The 15,280-nt window shown below is 39.9% G+C and overlaps 1 protein-coding gene across 2 annotated transcripts in view; it reads left to right on the top strand.

Annotated features, from left to right (window-relative positions):
• GFRA2 (GDNF family receptor alpha 2) overlaps positions 1 to 15,280 on the top strand; it is a 104,441-nt gene that overhangs the window by 79,058 nt on the left and 10,103 nt on the right. For both annotated transcript variants that reach the window (XM_003758041.4, XM_031950828.1), the window contains 3 exons: positions 6,518 to 6,627; positions 7,492 to 7,632; positions 8,481 to 8,653. In XM_003758041.4, the coding sequence (XP_003758089.1) occupies positions 6,518 to 6,627; positions 7,492 to 7,632; positions 8,481 to 8,653 (424 nt within the window). The remainder of the gene's footprint in view (positions 1 to 6,517; positions 6,628 to 7,491; positions 7,633 to 8,480; positions 8,654 to 15,280) is intronic.

The raw sequence follows: 15,280 nt of genomic DNA, 5'->3' as shown, positions 1-15,280 counted from the left end.
ATGTGGGTGTTATATGTAAAGAATATGTTATTTACATGCCTTCACTCAAGCATGCATTGGGAGTTCCCTTTGCAGCAATGAGTATGAGGTTGTCATGAACCATCTACATGTCCTTGTTGAGTTCTGCATCTCCTTATATACTATTATTATTACTGATAGCTGACATTTATATAGCTCTTTAAGTTTTGCAAAGCACTTTGTGTATATTACTTCATTTTATCCTCTGTGAGATAGGCACTTTTATTATCTGTTTTATAGGTGAGGAAAATGAGAGAGAGAGAGAGAGAGAGAGAGAGAGAGAGAGAGAGAGAGAGAGATGGAGAGACAGAGAGAGAGACAGAGACACACAGAGACCAACCGAGAAAGAGACCGAGAGGAAGGGAGTCAGAGACACAGAAAGAAAGACAGAGAGACACACAGAGAGAGACACACACACAGAGAGAGACAGAAAGACAGAGAGAGAGGAGACACACACACACACACACACACACACACACACACACGTTTTCCTGACTCTGAGTTCAGCATGATTTCCACTATTCTATCTCTAGCTGACCAGCCTGGCTTAGGGATTTAGTTTGTTTATGACTGGAAGGACAATTCTGCTTTTGTTATTTATGGGATAAAGTTGCAGTCAATCAGTCAATAAACTTATATTAAGTGCTAACTATATGCTAGACAATGTGCTAAGCTCAAAAAGAGGCAAAAAAAATCTACCTTCAAGGAACTAACAATTTAATAGAGAAGATAATATGCAAACAAATAGTAAAGCAAACTATATACAAGGTAAATAGGACATAATAATAGAGGGAAAGCACTAAGATGGGTTAAGAAAGGATTCCTGTAAACGTTGCAATTTTATTTGGGACTTAAAGGAAGTCAGGGAACTCAGAAGGTGGAATTGAGTCATGGGAGAAAGCCAGAAAAAATTCATGGAATCAACAAATGGAGTATCTTATTTGTAGAACAGGTAAGAGTATGGTGGAGACTAAGATACAAGAAAACTAGAAAGTTGGGAAGGAGCTAAGTTATAAATGGCTTTCAAAGTGAGAGAAGGGCTTACGTTGAATGAGAAGAAAATCACAAATGTGAGTTGCAATAGTTTGGACTAGTGACTAAGTCAGTAGTTAAATTTGGGAAGGAGAAATTTGACAGAATTTGGAAGAAGTTGAAGAAAATTTGAAAAAACATTTCCAGGCTCAGATTCTGCTTCAGACACAACTGCTTGGTTGTAAAAGAAACAACATTAGAGACAAGTAAGGAGGATATAAAAAAAAGAAGTAGGATTAAAGAGAAAACTGGGGGACTAGAACTTGGAAGAAGTAAATTCAAGAAGGATAAGGGAAAGGTAATTGGCAAGTCAAAAAGTCTGCAAATTGAAAGGGTAAGAAAAGATAAACATAAAGATTAGTGTGGTGAACAAATTAATTGAGTGAGTAGGTGGGTGGCCAAATTGTTGAAATAGAAGATTTGTACAAGGCTAAAAGGTAGATGAGTGAGGCTGGGCTTGTAGAGTTGTTGAGAAAACAGAAAGCAATTCAGAATTGTTAAGTTATTCAGAAGCAAAAAAAAATTTAAACTTAGTGTAGAGGTATAAATATCCACAAGTAGTTTTAAAAAACAAACCTGAAAATCACAACTATTATGAACAGTAGGGAAAATTACACAATGCCTGGAATTTAGTGTGTGATGTTTATATTTTTGCTGTAGCTGAGTGACAATCATCTGTGTCCAAGGATAGACATCTCTTTGCTACAGAATATTGAAGGAACTCCAAAGTTGTTTTTCCATATTGTAGGTTGTTAGGGAAAATGGAAGGATCCTGAAGGAAACAAAAATGCAAGGTTTGATTGGGGCAAAAGCAACCCGAAGTAAATGTTGGAACTCTTAACTCTTGTTTGCATGATGGAGAATGGAAGAGTTTTACATAGAGGAGAAATGGGAAGAAAATATATCTGTACAGTTATGTTCTTCCTAAGAAAGAGGTAGCCGATGTCCTGGAGAGGAGGGATTTGTTGTTCTTCCAGGAATGATTTGGTAGAACTACCCAATCTTTCATTAGAGGCAGATAGGTGACTTAGTAGACTTGACTAGGGGATTACTGAATTCAAATCTGGCCTCAGACATTTCCTAGCTATGTGATCCTGGATAAGACATTTAATCTTTGCCTGCTTCAGTTTCCTTATCTTTGAAATGGGGATAATAAAATCTTCCTTCCAGGGTTATTGTGAGAATAAAAATGAGTTAATTTTTAGAAAGCACTAATTAAATTAGCTATATATGTAAGCTATCAGGAGCATTTACAAAAGTATAAAGGAAGAAGGAAGAGTAGAGTTGAAGTAGTTTGTAAAGGTACTCAAGGATACTGAGGTAGTTATTTGTTTACTTGAAGCAACACTAGAGAGGTCTATTGTTTTTCTGTGTCATGTATCCAAGAAATAACAGAGAACCTTATGAAACTTATCAAAACAGATGATAATGATAGGCTTTTGATGATTCATGTGGGGACAAATGGAATCTAAAACAGATACTCAATTAAAAGCAAGAACTGCAGAAGAGAAAAATTAGTTTGAGAAGTGAATAGCTAATATAATAAGATGGTATCTGAAAATAGGACTACTCAGATTTCTGGTTTGTGGCTTACAATATAGGAATGACAGATTCCTGATGATGGATAGAGAATGTCTAATAAAGGCTGGTAAGAATATATTTGCCAGGTGCCTTGCAAATATAATAATAATAAAAAAGGCTTTAAATGAAAAAGGTTAGGGAAGTGAAAACACTACCTGCATATATCCCAAAGATTAGATGTTATATAGAGAATAGGGAAAAAGGACATTTGAGACATCCAAAAAGACATAGGAAACAAAATCCAAGAAAGGAAAGTGGAGGAAACTCATGACTGCAGGGGTTTCTAATGTTCAAAGCACAGGAGATATCAAATAGGAAGAACTAAATGTCCCAATGCAGTGGGACAAATTTGACTTAAGAGATATCATTGAGAAAACTAGTTAGGAAGAAACTCATGACTGGGCCCTGACCCTGGATGAGTATGTAGATTTTTTCTTTTTGCGGAAGCAGTTGGGGTTAAGTGACTTGCTCAGGGTCACACAGCCAGGAAGTATTAAATGTCTGAGTTCAAATTTGAACTCAGGTCCTCCTGACTTCAGGGCTGGTGCTCTATACACTGTGCCACCTAGCTGCCCCAGAATGGTATAGATTTTAAAAAGTGGTGATAGGGAATTGGGTCACATTATTTATTAAGAGGATACACTTATGTAAGGAAATGTAGGAACAAGAGGGAAACAGGATAGAGAATATTTGGTTTAAGGAAGGAGAGATAAGTTGTTTTGTAACGGTAACAGGTCTAGGGTCATTTTTCAACATCTACTATATTCCAGGCATAGATCATCTGGACAAAAAGAGGAGTAAAAGAGGAGTTTGGGAAACAAATCATCAGCCTACCACTAAGATACAATACAGGTTGTCCCAAAGGCTATGAAAGCTTAAAACTTAACTAAGACTTTTGGAACGTCCTTTACAGTGGTAAGGGTGAGAAAGGTGGCTACGTATCTAGACTTCTTATTCTTGTTCTCCTTCTCCTTCTCCTCCTCCTGAGGAAATTCTAGAAAGGATCATTAAAGATTCTGCAATGGATGGAGAGCCAGACCTGGAGTCAGGAAGACTCATCTTTAAATCTGGGCTGAGATACTAAGCAAGTCAATTAACTCCCTTGCCTCAGTTTCCTCATCTGTCCAGTATCTTTGCCAATAAAACCCCTAATGGGGTCACGAAGAGATAATACAATCAGGTAAAATTCAGACTACTTTATTTGGCCATATGCAAAGAATAGTGGTTCAGTGGCAATATGTCAGAATATCTCCAGTGGAGTACCCCAGGGACTGTCCTGCTTAGCACTTTTATTAATGAGTTAAAAGCCTACATGGCATGCTTATCAAATTTACAGATGACATAAAGATGGGAAGGGGTAGAGAGAAGGCTAACTAGTACACAGAAAATGACAAGATATAAAAGGAGCTTGATAGCCCTTAATAAGATGAAATTTGATAGAGTTCTATGTAAAGTCTTGCCCTTAGGTGCAAAAAAACAATTTTTCAATATAAGCTGAGAGATGCATAGATAGAATTGTTCTGAAAAGGATCTGAGAAGAACTGCTGGATTGTAAGCACAATATCTCAGTAGGATGATGTGGTTCCAAGAAAACCAATGAGATGTTGAGCTACGTTAAGGGGAGTGTAGCCTCTAGGAATTGGTGATCATCCCATCATCCTCTACCCTCATCAGACATCATCTGGAGTACTAGGTTCAGATCTATATACCTCTGTTTAAGAAACTAATTAACAATCTGGAGAGTGTCCGGAAGATGTTATAGGGCCTTAAGTTCCTGACTTAGGCGTGTCAGTTGGAAGAACTGGGAATGTTTAGCCAAGGAAAAAAAAGACTGGGAATATGATAGCCATTTTCAAGAATTTGTAGGATTGTCATGTAGGGACTACCATTTATTAGGTATCTCCTAAGTGCCAGGCACTATGCTAAGCACTTTGCAAACATTATCTCACTTGATCATTGCAACAATTCTGGGAGGTGGGTATTATTATTTTCATTTAACAATTTAGATAATTGAGGCAGACAGGTGTTAAATGATTTTCCTAAGGTCATCCTGTGTTTGAGGCTAGTTTTGAACTCAAGTCTTTCTGTTAATAGACTTTATCTACTGTGCCATAGACCTGAGAACAGTGGTGGAAGTTTCAAAGAGGTAAATGTAGACTATAGTCGGGAGAAATCACCACCAATTTGTGTTGTCCAAAAGTAGAAAGCGCTGCCTTATGTAAGAGGTGGTAGTTTCTCTGTCCTAAGAGGCTTCAGGCAGAGTGGGAGGATGTTAAACTAGAAGGCTGCTGAGGTCTCTTCCACTTTTCCAATTCTGTGATTCCATGGTTCTGTGACAATTGATTACAACAAATAGCCCTAGTCCCAGAAGACCCATGCTTGTACCCGTGGAATGGCACAGCTTGAATAGATTCCTGAATAGACGAAGAGGCATTGACTCCAAATGTGCACAGGGACTGAAGGGCCATGGGGACAAGCAAAGATGTTCTCAAGGTCAGAAAAGGAGGCAGAAAGCAAGGAAGATTCTGATCTCTGGAAGGGTTTCAACTTCAGTCAGAGCTTCTCTCAGAGACATTTCCCTGAGACCATGAAAACATTGAGCACTGAAAAATCAGATAGGTTTTTCCCCGAGAATTTTTACAGACTCTGAAGCGTGAGATTTTTCACAAGGTTTTTAGACTGGCTGATGCATGAGCTAGGTGGTGGTAAGGGTGGGAAGTGGGGAGGATGGGTGATTAGGTCAGGTGAAATTCCAGACTACTTCTTTCCTGCCCATTCGAATGGTGTTTCCTTCAAAGGGGGAAAGGAAGCTACTACCTCCAACCAAAGTTGCCGGTCTTACCCCTGATTCTCATTTGGAGCTTCATTGCCATCTTCACAAAGAGAACCATTTGAGTTAGGATTCCTTCCTTTCCTGCCTCCCTCAAGTTTTCAGTGATAATGATGAGAAGCTGAGTTTATTTTCTAGAGTCAGAGCAGAAAGGGGCCTTAGGAATCATATTGTCATTTTAGAGATGAGAAAATTGAGGTTGAGAGAAGGGAGATGACTGACCCCCAATGTTGGTGTCAGGATTTTAATTTAGTTCTCTTATGTTCAAATCTAATATTATTTCAACTATACCCATAGGGTCTCCTACTCAAAACTGACTCTATGGCTTTGGAAGCTGGGGTGGGTGATTCAGACCTGGGATACTAGAACAGGAGGAGAAATTTCTACATAGGTTAGATTCTGTTGTTCAAAATTGAAGCAGAGAGAGACCAATAAATAATATGAATGCTTGATATCTAGCTTTCTCTGAAGGATTATCTCATTTAATTCTTACATATTGTCCTCATTTTATAAATAGGGAAACTGAAATTCAAAATTATTTGCCCCATTTCACTCAGGTGAATAGAGAAGAGGCTGGAACCTGGGTCTCTGCCTTAGGCCCAAGTCAATTTTTCTAGCTCTTCCTGAAGTTAGGGGATACAGTGGATAGAGAGTCAGAAAGATCTGACTTCTAAGCCGTTTTCAGGCTGTCTTGTGCCTCTTTTTGTATCCTCATTGCTTAGCATGGTGCTGGCCTGTGACAGGCACCTAATTAATATCTATTGACAAACTGACAAGATAGGTAGGCAGGGCTCCTGCTTTCAAGGAGCTTACAATCTAGCAGGGACCTCAGACTTACACTCCAACATGAATAAGCACTGAACAGTATAAAACAATATAAAATTATTCCCTTTTACTTCTCTTTACTTCTTATTTTTTCTCTTGTCTTTCTAATCCTGCACTCTTTGGAAGGTATGGAAAAGAGAACTTTCTACTTTGAACCAGATGAAGAAAAAACAAAAGAAAAAAATCAATCAAATCACAGTCATGTTTTTTTTCCTGTTTTTTGTCTTATAGGTCCCGGCTGGCAGACTTCCATGCCAATTGTCGTGTCTCCTACCAGACAACGACCAGCTGCCCTTCGGACAACTACCAGGCATGTCTGGGCTCCTATGCGGGAATGATTGGTAAGCTCCTTGCTGATGTTCCTTGGGATAAAGATGGCCTTTGGCCTTTCCTAGTTTTTTCAGGGTTTAGAATTATTTGTAGGTTGAGTTGGTTACTCAATGGATGTGTGTTGACTTTGTGAAGAACTTATACAATGATGGCTAATAGTGGGGGTCAGAGAACACTCTTTTCTTACTAGAGAACCACTTAGAATTAGGATGGCACTAGCTTTACTATGTAGTAGAGTAGGCTGACTGCCCTTGGGGCATCTAGAGATCTTAAAGGAATACTGAAATTGGGAATCGACAGTTAGAACTTGAAATGTGGAAAAGGATGGAAAGGAAGGATGGCTAATGAAGGGAAGAGAAAGGAAACCGGTATTTACTAAGCCCTAATATGTGCCAGGAATTATGCTAAACATTTTTTACAGATATCTCATTTTATCTTCACAATCAACCTTGGGAGTAGGTTCTATTGTTTCCCCTATTTTACAGATGAGGAAACTGCACACAAAGTTGGAGTTGCCCAGGTTGCCAGTTGGTACCTGAGATCAGATTTGAACTCAGAGCTTCTTGACTTCAGGTCCAACTTTCTATCAGCTGTGTCGCCTAACTGCCCTAGTGAAGGAGAAAGTAAACTTCCTGATGTTAAAGAATCAGGTTTCGTGACTTTTCCTTAATGAGTGAGGAGGAAGTGACTCTTTATTCCTCAATTTCTCCTGGTGGTAATGGAAACAGTGACATCTAAATTAGTATTGTGATCTGATTGACAGCATGTAGGTATGGTGTCCTTGTGTCCCAGGAAGAGAGGGAGAAAAGAAGAAAAACCAGCTGCCATCTTCACCTTCCTCTTCCTTTCTCTACCCCCTTCCTCTGTTTTCTCAGGGTTTGATATGACGCCAAACTATGTGGACTCCAACCCCACCAGCATCGTGGTGTCCCCTTGGTGCAGTTGCCGCGGGAGTGGAAACATGGAGGAAGAATGTGAAAAGTTCCTGAAAGACTTCACAGAGAACCCATGTCTCCGTAAGTTCTTGTGGCCCTGGAAGGCCTTGGCCATCTCTTGGGTCCCTTGCTCTGCCTCTCGACAGCTTGGTGTGGGTCATTTCTACAGGGATGTCTGGCTAAGTCTTTGCAGATTCGCCAGGTATGGACTTTTTGGTCATTTGGGGTTTGTGTTCTGGGGGATGGAATCCATGTTATCTTTTAGTGCAGTTGCCCTGATGGCTTTGGTCAAGTCTTCCATGTTAACTTAGCCGCTGGGGATACTCTTTCCAGCAAGCCACTGTCCATGATGGTTTTTCCATTTAGTAAGTCCATCGTGTCATGGAATCAGCTCTATGTCCTTTGAAAATCATCCAGCATCTGACATAGCAACATAACTGGTACCTCCTGTCTGCTGGTGTCATAACTGGTGGGTGGTGGCTGAACTCCAAGGTCAGAAGATATCGATCACCTTCTGGTGTTTATCTTCATGCTCCTAGTTTTGCCAGGAGTCTAGCAGCTTGCCAGTCACATTTTTCTTTGTTCTCCTTACATATCTTTCTTTTTGCCCTTATTGCTTCCATTTTCTTTTCTTTCTCTTACTTTCAATTCTTTTCTTTTCTCTGTCATATATTTTTTCTTTCCATCCTTCTTTTCCTTCCTTGTTTTTTCCTTCCTCTCACTGCCTCTTTGGAGAGCAAAATACCAGGAATATTTTTGCAGATAGGTCTTGGGATGTTGACATTAGAGGAATTCCCTTTCCACCCCTAGTTTTGGTGCTGTCACAGAAGGGTTGAGGGGAGGGGGGTGAGAGGGGAGTAGCTAGGGGGTAGGTGGTCTGAGGCAGCCACTATGATCTTTTTGTCTCCCTTCCTCTATATCCCTTCTAGGAAATGCCATCCAGGCCTTTGGCAATGGCACAGATGTGAATGTGTCCCCCAAGAATCCCGTGTTCCATGCTACTCAGTCTCCTAAGATGGAGAAGACCCCATCCTTGCCAGATGACCTCAGTGACAGCACCAGCCTGGGGACTAGTATCATCACTACCTGTACATCTGTCCAGGTGAGGAGGTGTGACCCGGTTCATGTGAAAGCATTCCAAGATATGGAGGTATGGCCTAAGAGAGGCATCTTAGGGTCAAGGGACTAAAATGGCAATGGAGTCACTGCAGAGCTGACTTTTAGATGGCTTTCTCATCACCCATTCATTTGTTCATATATATTACGTATTGCATGTATATATATATTGGTGCTCATGAAAAAGTTTATTTGGTATGATGCTGAAATGATTATGGATAACTCTACTATTTTTCTTTATATTAAGTTATGTTATATAACAATACATATAATGTACTATGGACTCCTCATTGCATGGTGACAACTCTGGATTTTTGAAAGTTATGTCAGCAGAACATGTCAGCTAGTGTTTACTAGCAGATTAATCTGGGGAGACTGAATCCAGTCCTAAACTTTATATTTTCCCCCCATATATGCATTTGTTGCTATATTAAAGAATAATTCACTTAGTACCTACTCTGTACTATGTTAGGCAGTAGGGAATATAAAGGATTTAAGAAATATAACATATGAGATAAATATAATATAGAAGAGAAATATATAAAACACAATTCTTTCTTCTGCCTTTCCTCTGGAGTTTATAATCCATTTGGGAAGCCAACACACGCATATTCACACACACATACACATAATAGAAGCAGTTAGGTTGGGCATAAGTAGGAGATAAGGCTAATAGGTAGGGTCAGAGCAAAATCTGGAAAGCCTTGAATGCCAGAATTTGGCAAGGGGAACAACAGCCTGTTTTATACTCTGCCCTTTACCTGTCCCTTGCTAGCAAAAGTCCTTGCCTCTTTTTCCTCTCCTTTCTTTAGTGGGATTATTTTTGACAACTGAAAGAACCCAGGTAGCACTCTATTTCTTATCCTGCTGCCTATTAGTGGAAGGGGAAGGACATTTTTGGAAACCCCAGCTGTTGTTAGCCCTCTGTTAAGGCTGGTTGAAAGAGACAGTTTTTGATTAGATCAGGTATGCTTGAGTAAATCCAGAATTTTGCTCCTGCTCCTTCTTCACTAGACAGCAGGTCATTTGCCTGTTAAACTTCTCTTAAGTAGCCAAAAGATGGTGTACTCAAATTAGGGCAGTAATTGAATATAACAACTTGCCACCAAAATGCATTTGCATTAGCCCCTCAAGTTAAAAAAAAAAAATAAGTGGTCCATAATAAACCTTTTGCTCACCTGAAAATTTTTCTACAATTCTGTCCATGTCAAAGCAATGGTTCTTCTTGTGATGATCATCAGTCACCTGAAGAAGTATAATTGGTATGAGCTATTAGCACTAAGTATATATAATACTTGAATTAAATTTTTTATTAAATTTTTTACTTTTCCCAGATTTCCTTTTTCTTTTTCTCAGAGCTATATTTTTTTACACCCTGATTTCTTTCAGTACTCTGGGTCTAGTGGGGCTTTTCTTTATTTTCATGGCTAATTTAATTCTAAGGTTATAGGAGGCTAAGTCTGTGAAACATCACTCGTAGTCTTCATATAACACACATTGTCACATCTCTGGATCTGGTTTTGAGACCTGTGGTGACCTTGCTGTGGGCAATAGACAGATCATAGACAATTGTGAACTTCTAGCCATCCTTGGAGGACAGAAGAAAGAGACTTGCAACTTTCAGAGCTGCTCTTTGAGTTCTTTTTCTGAAGGAATAAAAGGCTTTGTGGAAGAGAGCTTCTGCTTTCAATAGACTCATTGTCTTCTGAATGTGCCTTGCTCATGCCCACCTGTGCATCTTGGCTTGACCATTTTGGAACTAGAAAAAGCCTATGGCAGTAGGAAGAGGTCCTGTGGCTCCTGTCCAAAGTTTGATAGGGAAATGTCATCAAGCTGCCTGCTCCAGGTCCTCATCTCATTCCCTGTATCTCTGCTCTCTCTCAGATGCCTTGTTCTTCTAGCTCTGAGTTTCCCTGTCCAGATCCATCTGCCTAGCACATGGATTGAGGCTCAGAGATGAGGCTGGTGGCTGCAGAATCACACCAGAAAACAATTTGATTCTGGGAGTATGAGGATCAGAATCCCTCTCTCTTTTTCCTATTTGACAGCTGAGTCTAGAAGCCTTCCCACTTGTCTGCCTGAAAAGTGATGGTGGGATATTTTCTCTGTGGTGGTTTGTGGGGTCCCATGTATGTTCCTTTTATTTCAAAATTGTGCACAGAGTCATGGTGCCCGTGGTTCTGGCTGTCTAACTTGGACAATGCGACAGCTTCCTCCTTTTCCTAGTCTTCCTTTACCCAGTCTTTGAATGGCAGAAACCTTGGGATCTCGGGGATGGACTGGAAAATGGGGTAATCTTGTTATTTTATTATAAAGATCAGGATATAGAGGGATAGATAAATAGGGATATGATCCTTTGAACCAGGGCTGGAGAGATTTCAGATCTCTGGGCTTTTGGGTTGCTGTGTGTGTGTGTGTGTGTGTGTGTGTGTGTGTGTGTGAACTGTTTAAATCTGGTTGGTTGACTTATTTGGAAGCTTAATTATATTGTCAACTCTTTTCTTCCCTTTCTCCTTCCATGTTGAGCTCCTTCCCCTGGGGTGGGTGGGGGAAGAATGACTGGTTATTTGATTTCTGTATTTTCTGTGCTGAGGGAGTTGGAATCTTAGCTCTTAAACTTCCTAGCAAAGTGGCCATGGATAAATTAGTCAGCTTTTCTGGCCCTTATTTGCCTCATATGTTAAGGAGGAATTGTAATTCCTGAAATGCCTATCTCAAAGAGTTATTAGAAGATTCAAGAGATATGAATGTACATTTTTTTCAATTCCTAAGAGCTACATAAATTCCAAGTCCTTTTGTATGTGTGTATGTATATGCATATATTTATATAAATGTCTATATATGTATGGATTCTTTGGTTTATTCTGAATTTTCTGCTGTTATTCATTAATATCCTAGGATAATCTCCTGGAATCTCACTCTAAAATAATCCAATCTGATAAACCTTTATTAAACATCTACTTTGTGCTAAGTAGTGTGCTAAATGTTAGGAATGCAATTAATAAAAAGACAGTCCCTGCCCTTAAGGAGCTTACTATTTAAAAAGGAAGACAATACAAAAAAGGAGGCAGGAAAATCAGAAGGGAATAGGATAGCATGGGATAATCAAGGTGGGGGCATTTTGTTCCTTGGAGATGAAACCAAGGAGAGCAGCAGATGCAAAGTGGAATGGGCCTAGTCCAATTTCTGTCCTCTGTAAAGGAAGACATAATGAATAGTTTGATACCTACCTGAAACAACAACTTCTTAATTTCTTAAGCAAGTTCCCAACTGGGTAGTTGTACACACTTGCATTTTGTCACCTTGGGAACTTGTTGGTTTTGCTGTACTGGGGTAAATGGGACTCTTGTCATTTCCTGCTTGAGTGAAGTTTTTATAACTTTCCTGGATCAGTCAGCTTTTTGGATGCAAGTTTCTGGGGGGCCCTGAAATTCTGAATCAAGTTAAAGCTTTTTTTTTTTTTTGCATTCTTGCTTCCCTTCCCAAAGTTCCCTAAATCCAGGAGAATCCTTGACCAGATGCTGTATTTGTTTTTCTTGGATCCAAACCCCAATCGATTTCTGCTCTCATTCTTTGTTGCCAAATAAGTCCCTGGCAGAATTATAAATAAGTTTGATTGGACTGTAGGGCGTTAGCCCTCACCACCATCAGAGACTGCAGCCAGCTAGCCTCTTCCTGCCCTGCTAATGTTCCCCAGTGCCTGTAATGAACACTCCTCCAGAAATCTCCACGAGAGGCATTAGCCAGCTTGGCTTTGTAAGATGATTTAACTAGAAGATGTTGGACAAGGAATCAAATAAGCAAGTATAATGAATCTCATGAAACTGAATATGGGTGGCCTCCAGCTTTGAACAGGGTGTGTTCCAAAAATTTGTAAGTTGGGAAGTTGTAGTGCATTTTCCCATACACTGTTATCTTCAGTGTAGACTCCTAGATGCTCCACAAAGGCCCATTTAACTTACAGGGTGATTGAACTTTGGTCCTCATTGTGCTGAGTCTGAAAAAGCCCAAGTGGTCTTAGAGTACAAAATTGTGTGCTTCTCACAGTGCTCGAAATATAATATGTGCTTTAAAATGTTTATTGAATGATTGAAATGTAAAGGATATTAGCAATCATCTTGTGTAATAGATAAGGAAACTGAGGGCTAGAAAGAAAAATATCTTTCCTTTCTATCAGGGGAATGGTCTCTATCTTCAAGTCATTGAGTACAGATTACAGAGCTTGAAGAATCACTAGCTGGGGATATGGTATCTGAGAGAGTCTCTGCTTAGGAAGGGGTTGTACTAGATAGCGTCTTAAATCTTTTCCAATTCCAAGCCTTTTCTTAAGTTCAGAGCTAGGCCCAGTTCCATTTTAAAATTAGGTGAAGTTTGTCTTTGATATCTTTCCATCCCCTGCTTTCTAAATCTCTCTATGGTGAAGCACTTTCTCCATGGACCATGATACTTAGGGTCTTCCTGCAGCTATGAGTTTGCCATAACTATACCCCACCCTAGCCTATCCTATCTCCCAAAGGGTTCTGTTTCAAAATAACTCCTTTCCCTTGCCATACTATCTCTACCCAAATTCTCATTCCTTCAATTCCCTTAGGATCTTAACTAGCAGTTAATGTGAATCCCTTCAAGGTGTTAATGACTGATGCTAGTCTCTGAGCCCTCCTATGGGATATTAATATTTTTAAAAGCAGAGGCTTATTAACCCAAATGCCACTTTAAATTTTGGAATTTCAGGCAGTGTGGAAAAGTGAAATAAAGAAATTCAGGTTATGTGGAGGGAGGTAGGGAAGGATTTTGGGGATAAAGGAATTTCCAAGTAGGCAGACCTACCCACTGGATCAGCTTCCCCAAATTCTGCTTCTTTGTGTAGCAGGGATGATGGGGACCCCTTTATTTGCTGGAATGGGGTGCTTCCCTTGGATTTGGACATGTGCTGCTCTAGCCCTTTGTTAGGACAACTGAGTGAACCACTCTGGTCTTTAGTGACTGGGGAAGATGGATTGTACCAAAGCTAATTGGTGGAAAGGATGGACCTTCTCCCAAGGAATCTCTTCCTCCTGAAATCTAGGAGGAAAACATGAGAATGGTTCTTTCTTTCACTTTTGAGATTTCTCTCTCTTTGTGCAAGCTTTCTCTTTTTTTTTTTTTTTTTTTTAAATTTATTTAATAGCCTTTTATTTACAGGATATATGCATGGGTAACTTTACAGCATTAACAATTGCCAAACCTCTTGTTCCAATTTTTTACCTCTTACCCCCCCCCTCCCCTAGATGGCAGGATGACCAGTAGATGTTAAATATATTAAAATATAAATTAGATATACAATAAGTATACATGACCAAAATGTTATTTTGCTGTACAAAAGAATCAGACTCTGAAATATTGTACAATTAGCTTGTGAAGGAAATCAAAATGCAGGTGTGCATAAATATAGGGATTGGGAATTCAATGTAATGGTTTTAGTCATCTCCCAGAGTTCTTTTTCTGGGCATAGCTGGTTCAGTTCATTACTGCTCCATTGGAAATGATTTGGTTGATCTCGTTGCTGAGGATGGCCTGGTCCATCAGAACTGGTCATCATATAGTATTGTTGTTGAAGTATATAATGATCTCCTGGTCCTGCTCATTTCACTCAGCATCAGTTCGTGTAAGTCTCTCCAGGCCTTTCTGAAATCATCCTGTTGGTCATTTCTAAGAACAGTAATATTCCATAATATTCATATACCACAATTTATTCAGCCATTCTCCAACTGATGGACATCCATTCAGTTTCCAGTTTTTAGCCACTACAAAGAGGGCTGCCACAAGCATTCGTGCACATACAGGTCCCTTTCCCTTCTTTATAATCTCTTTGGGATATAATCCCAGTAGTAACACTGCTGGATCAAAGGGTATGTGCAAGCTTTCTCAATGAAGGGGGTGAATTCCCAATTCCACTCTCCTTCCCAACCCCAACCAGCAGTGGCTGCTTATAAGACAAGCACATAGGATTGGAGAAAGGTGATTTCCTTGGTGAGCCTGAGATCAGACCTGGAACGCTGCCCCTAAGCACCATTTGGTTCTATGGTAGGTATCCCATCCAGAAAATCAGGCAGCCCTATTCATCCCTGCTACATTTACTTCTTTCAATTCTGAATATATAGATATGCTAAAGATTCCATTTTCTTGGAAATTCATGGTTCCCATGTTGCCATGGTGGCAGCATTGTGGATAGAGAGGGGAGGCCGGTAACACCAGGTAAGGATCAAAGTTAAATCCAGGGTTAGGGCTTCCCTACTGAGATCTCTAAAAAGGATATAATGTCTGCTGTGTTGTCTTTTAGAAACAGAAAACTACAGCTGGATGGATTGAAGACTTGTCAGCAAATGACTTGTTCAATGTCATGTGGATTAGTAAGAAGCTGATGTGGGTTTCAGGGTTCTTGGGTTTTCCCCTCAGCCTGTCCTTCTAGAGAGAGGACCTGCTCTAGCTGGAAACTTCAGCTTCCTCCAGGAAGCCTAAGATAGGGGATTTTTCTCCCTTCAGTGATGAGCTGGTTTGCTAGTTTATTGACTAACCTTTTGCACCATTCTTACTCTGTACTAAATCAAATTGGGGTTTGTATGTGGGACAAGGA

The sequence above is a fragment of the Sarcophilus harrisii genome, chromosome 2 (assembly GCF_902635505.1).
Source record: "Sarcophilus harrisii chromosome 2, mSarHar1.11, whole genome shotgun sequence".
NCBI lineage: Eukaryota > Metazoa > Chordata > Mammalia > Dasyuromorphia > Dasyuridae > Sarcophilus > Sarcophilus harrisii.
The sequence above is the reverse complement of the archived record's forward strand: the minus strand, read 5'-3'. Positions and strand labels throughout refer to the sequence as shown.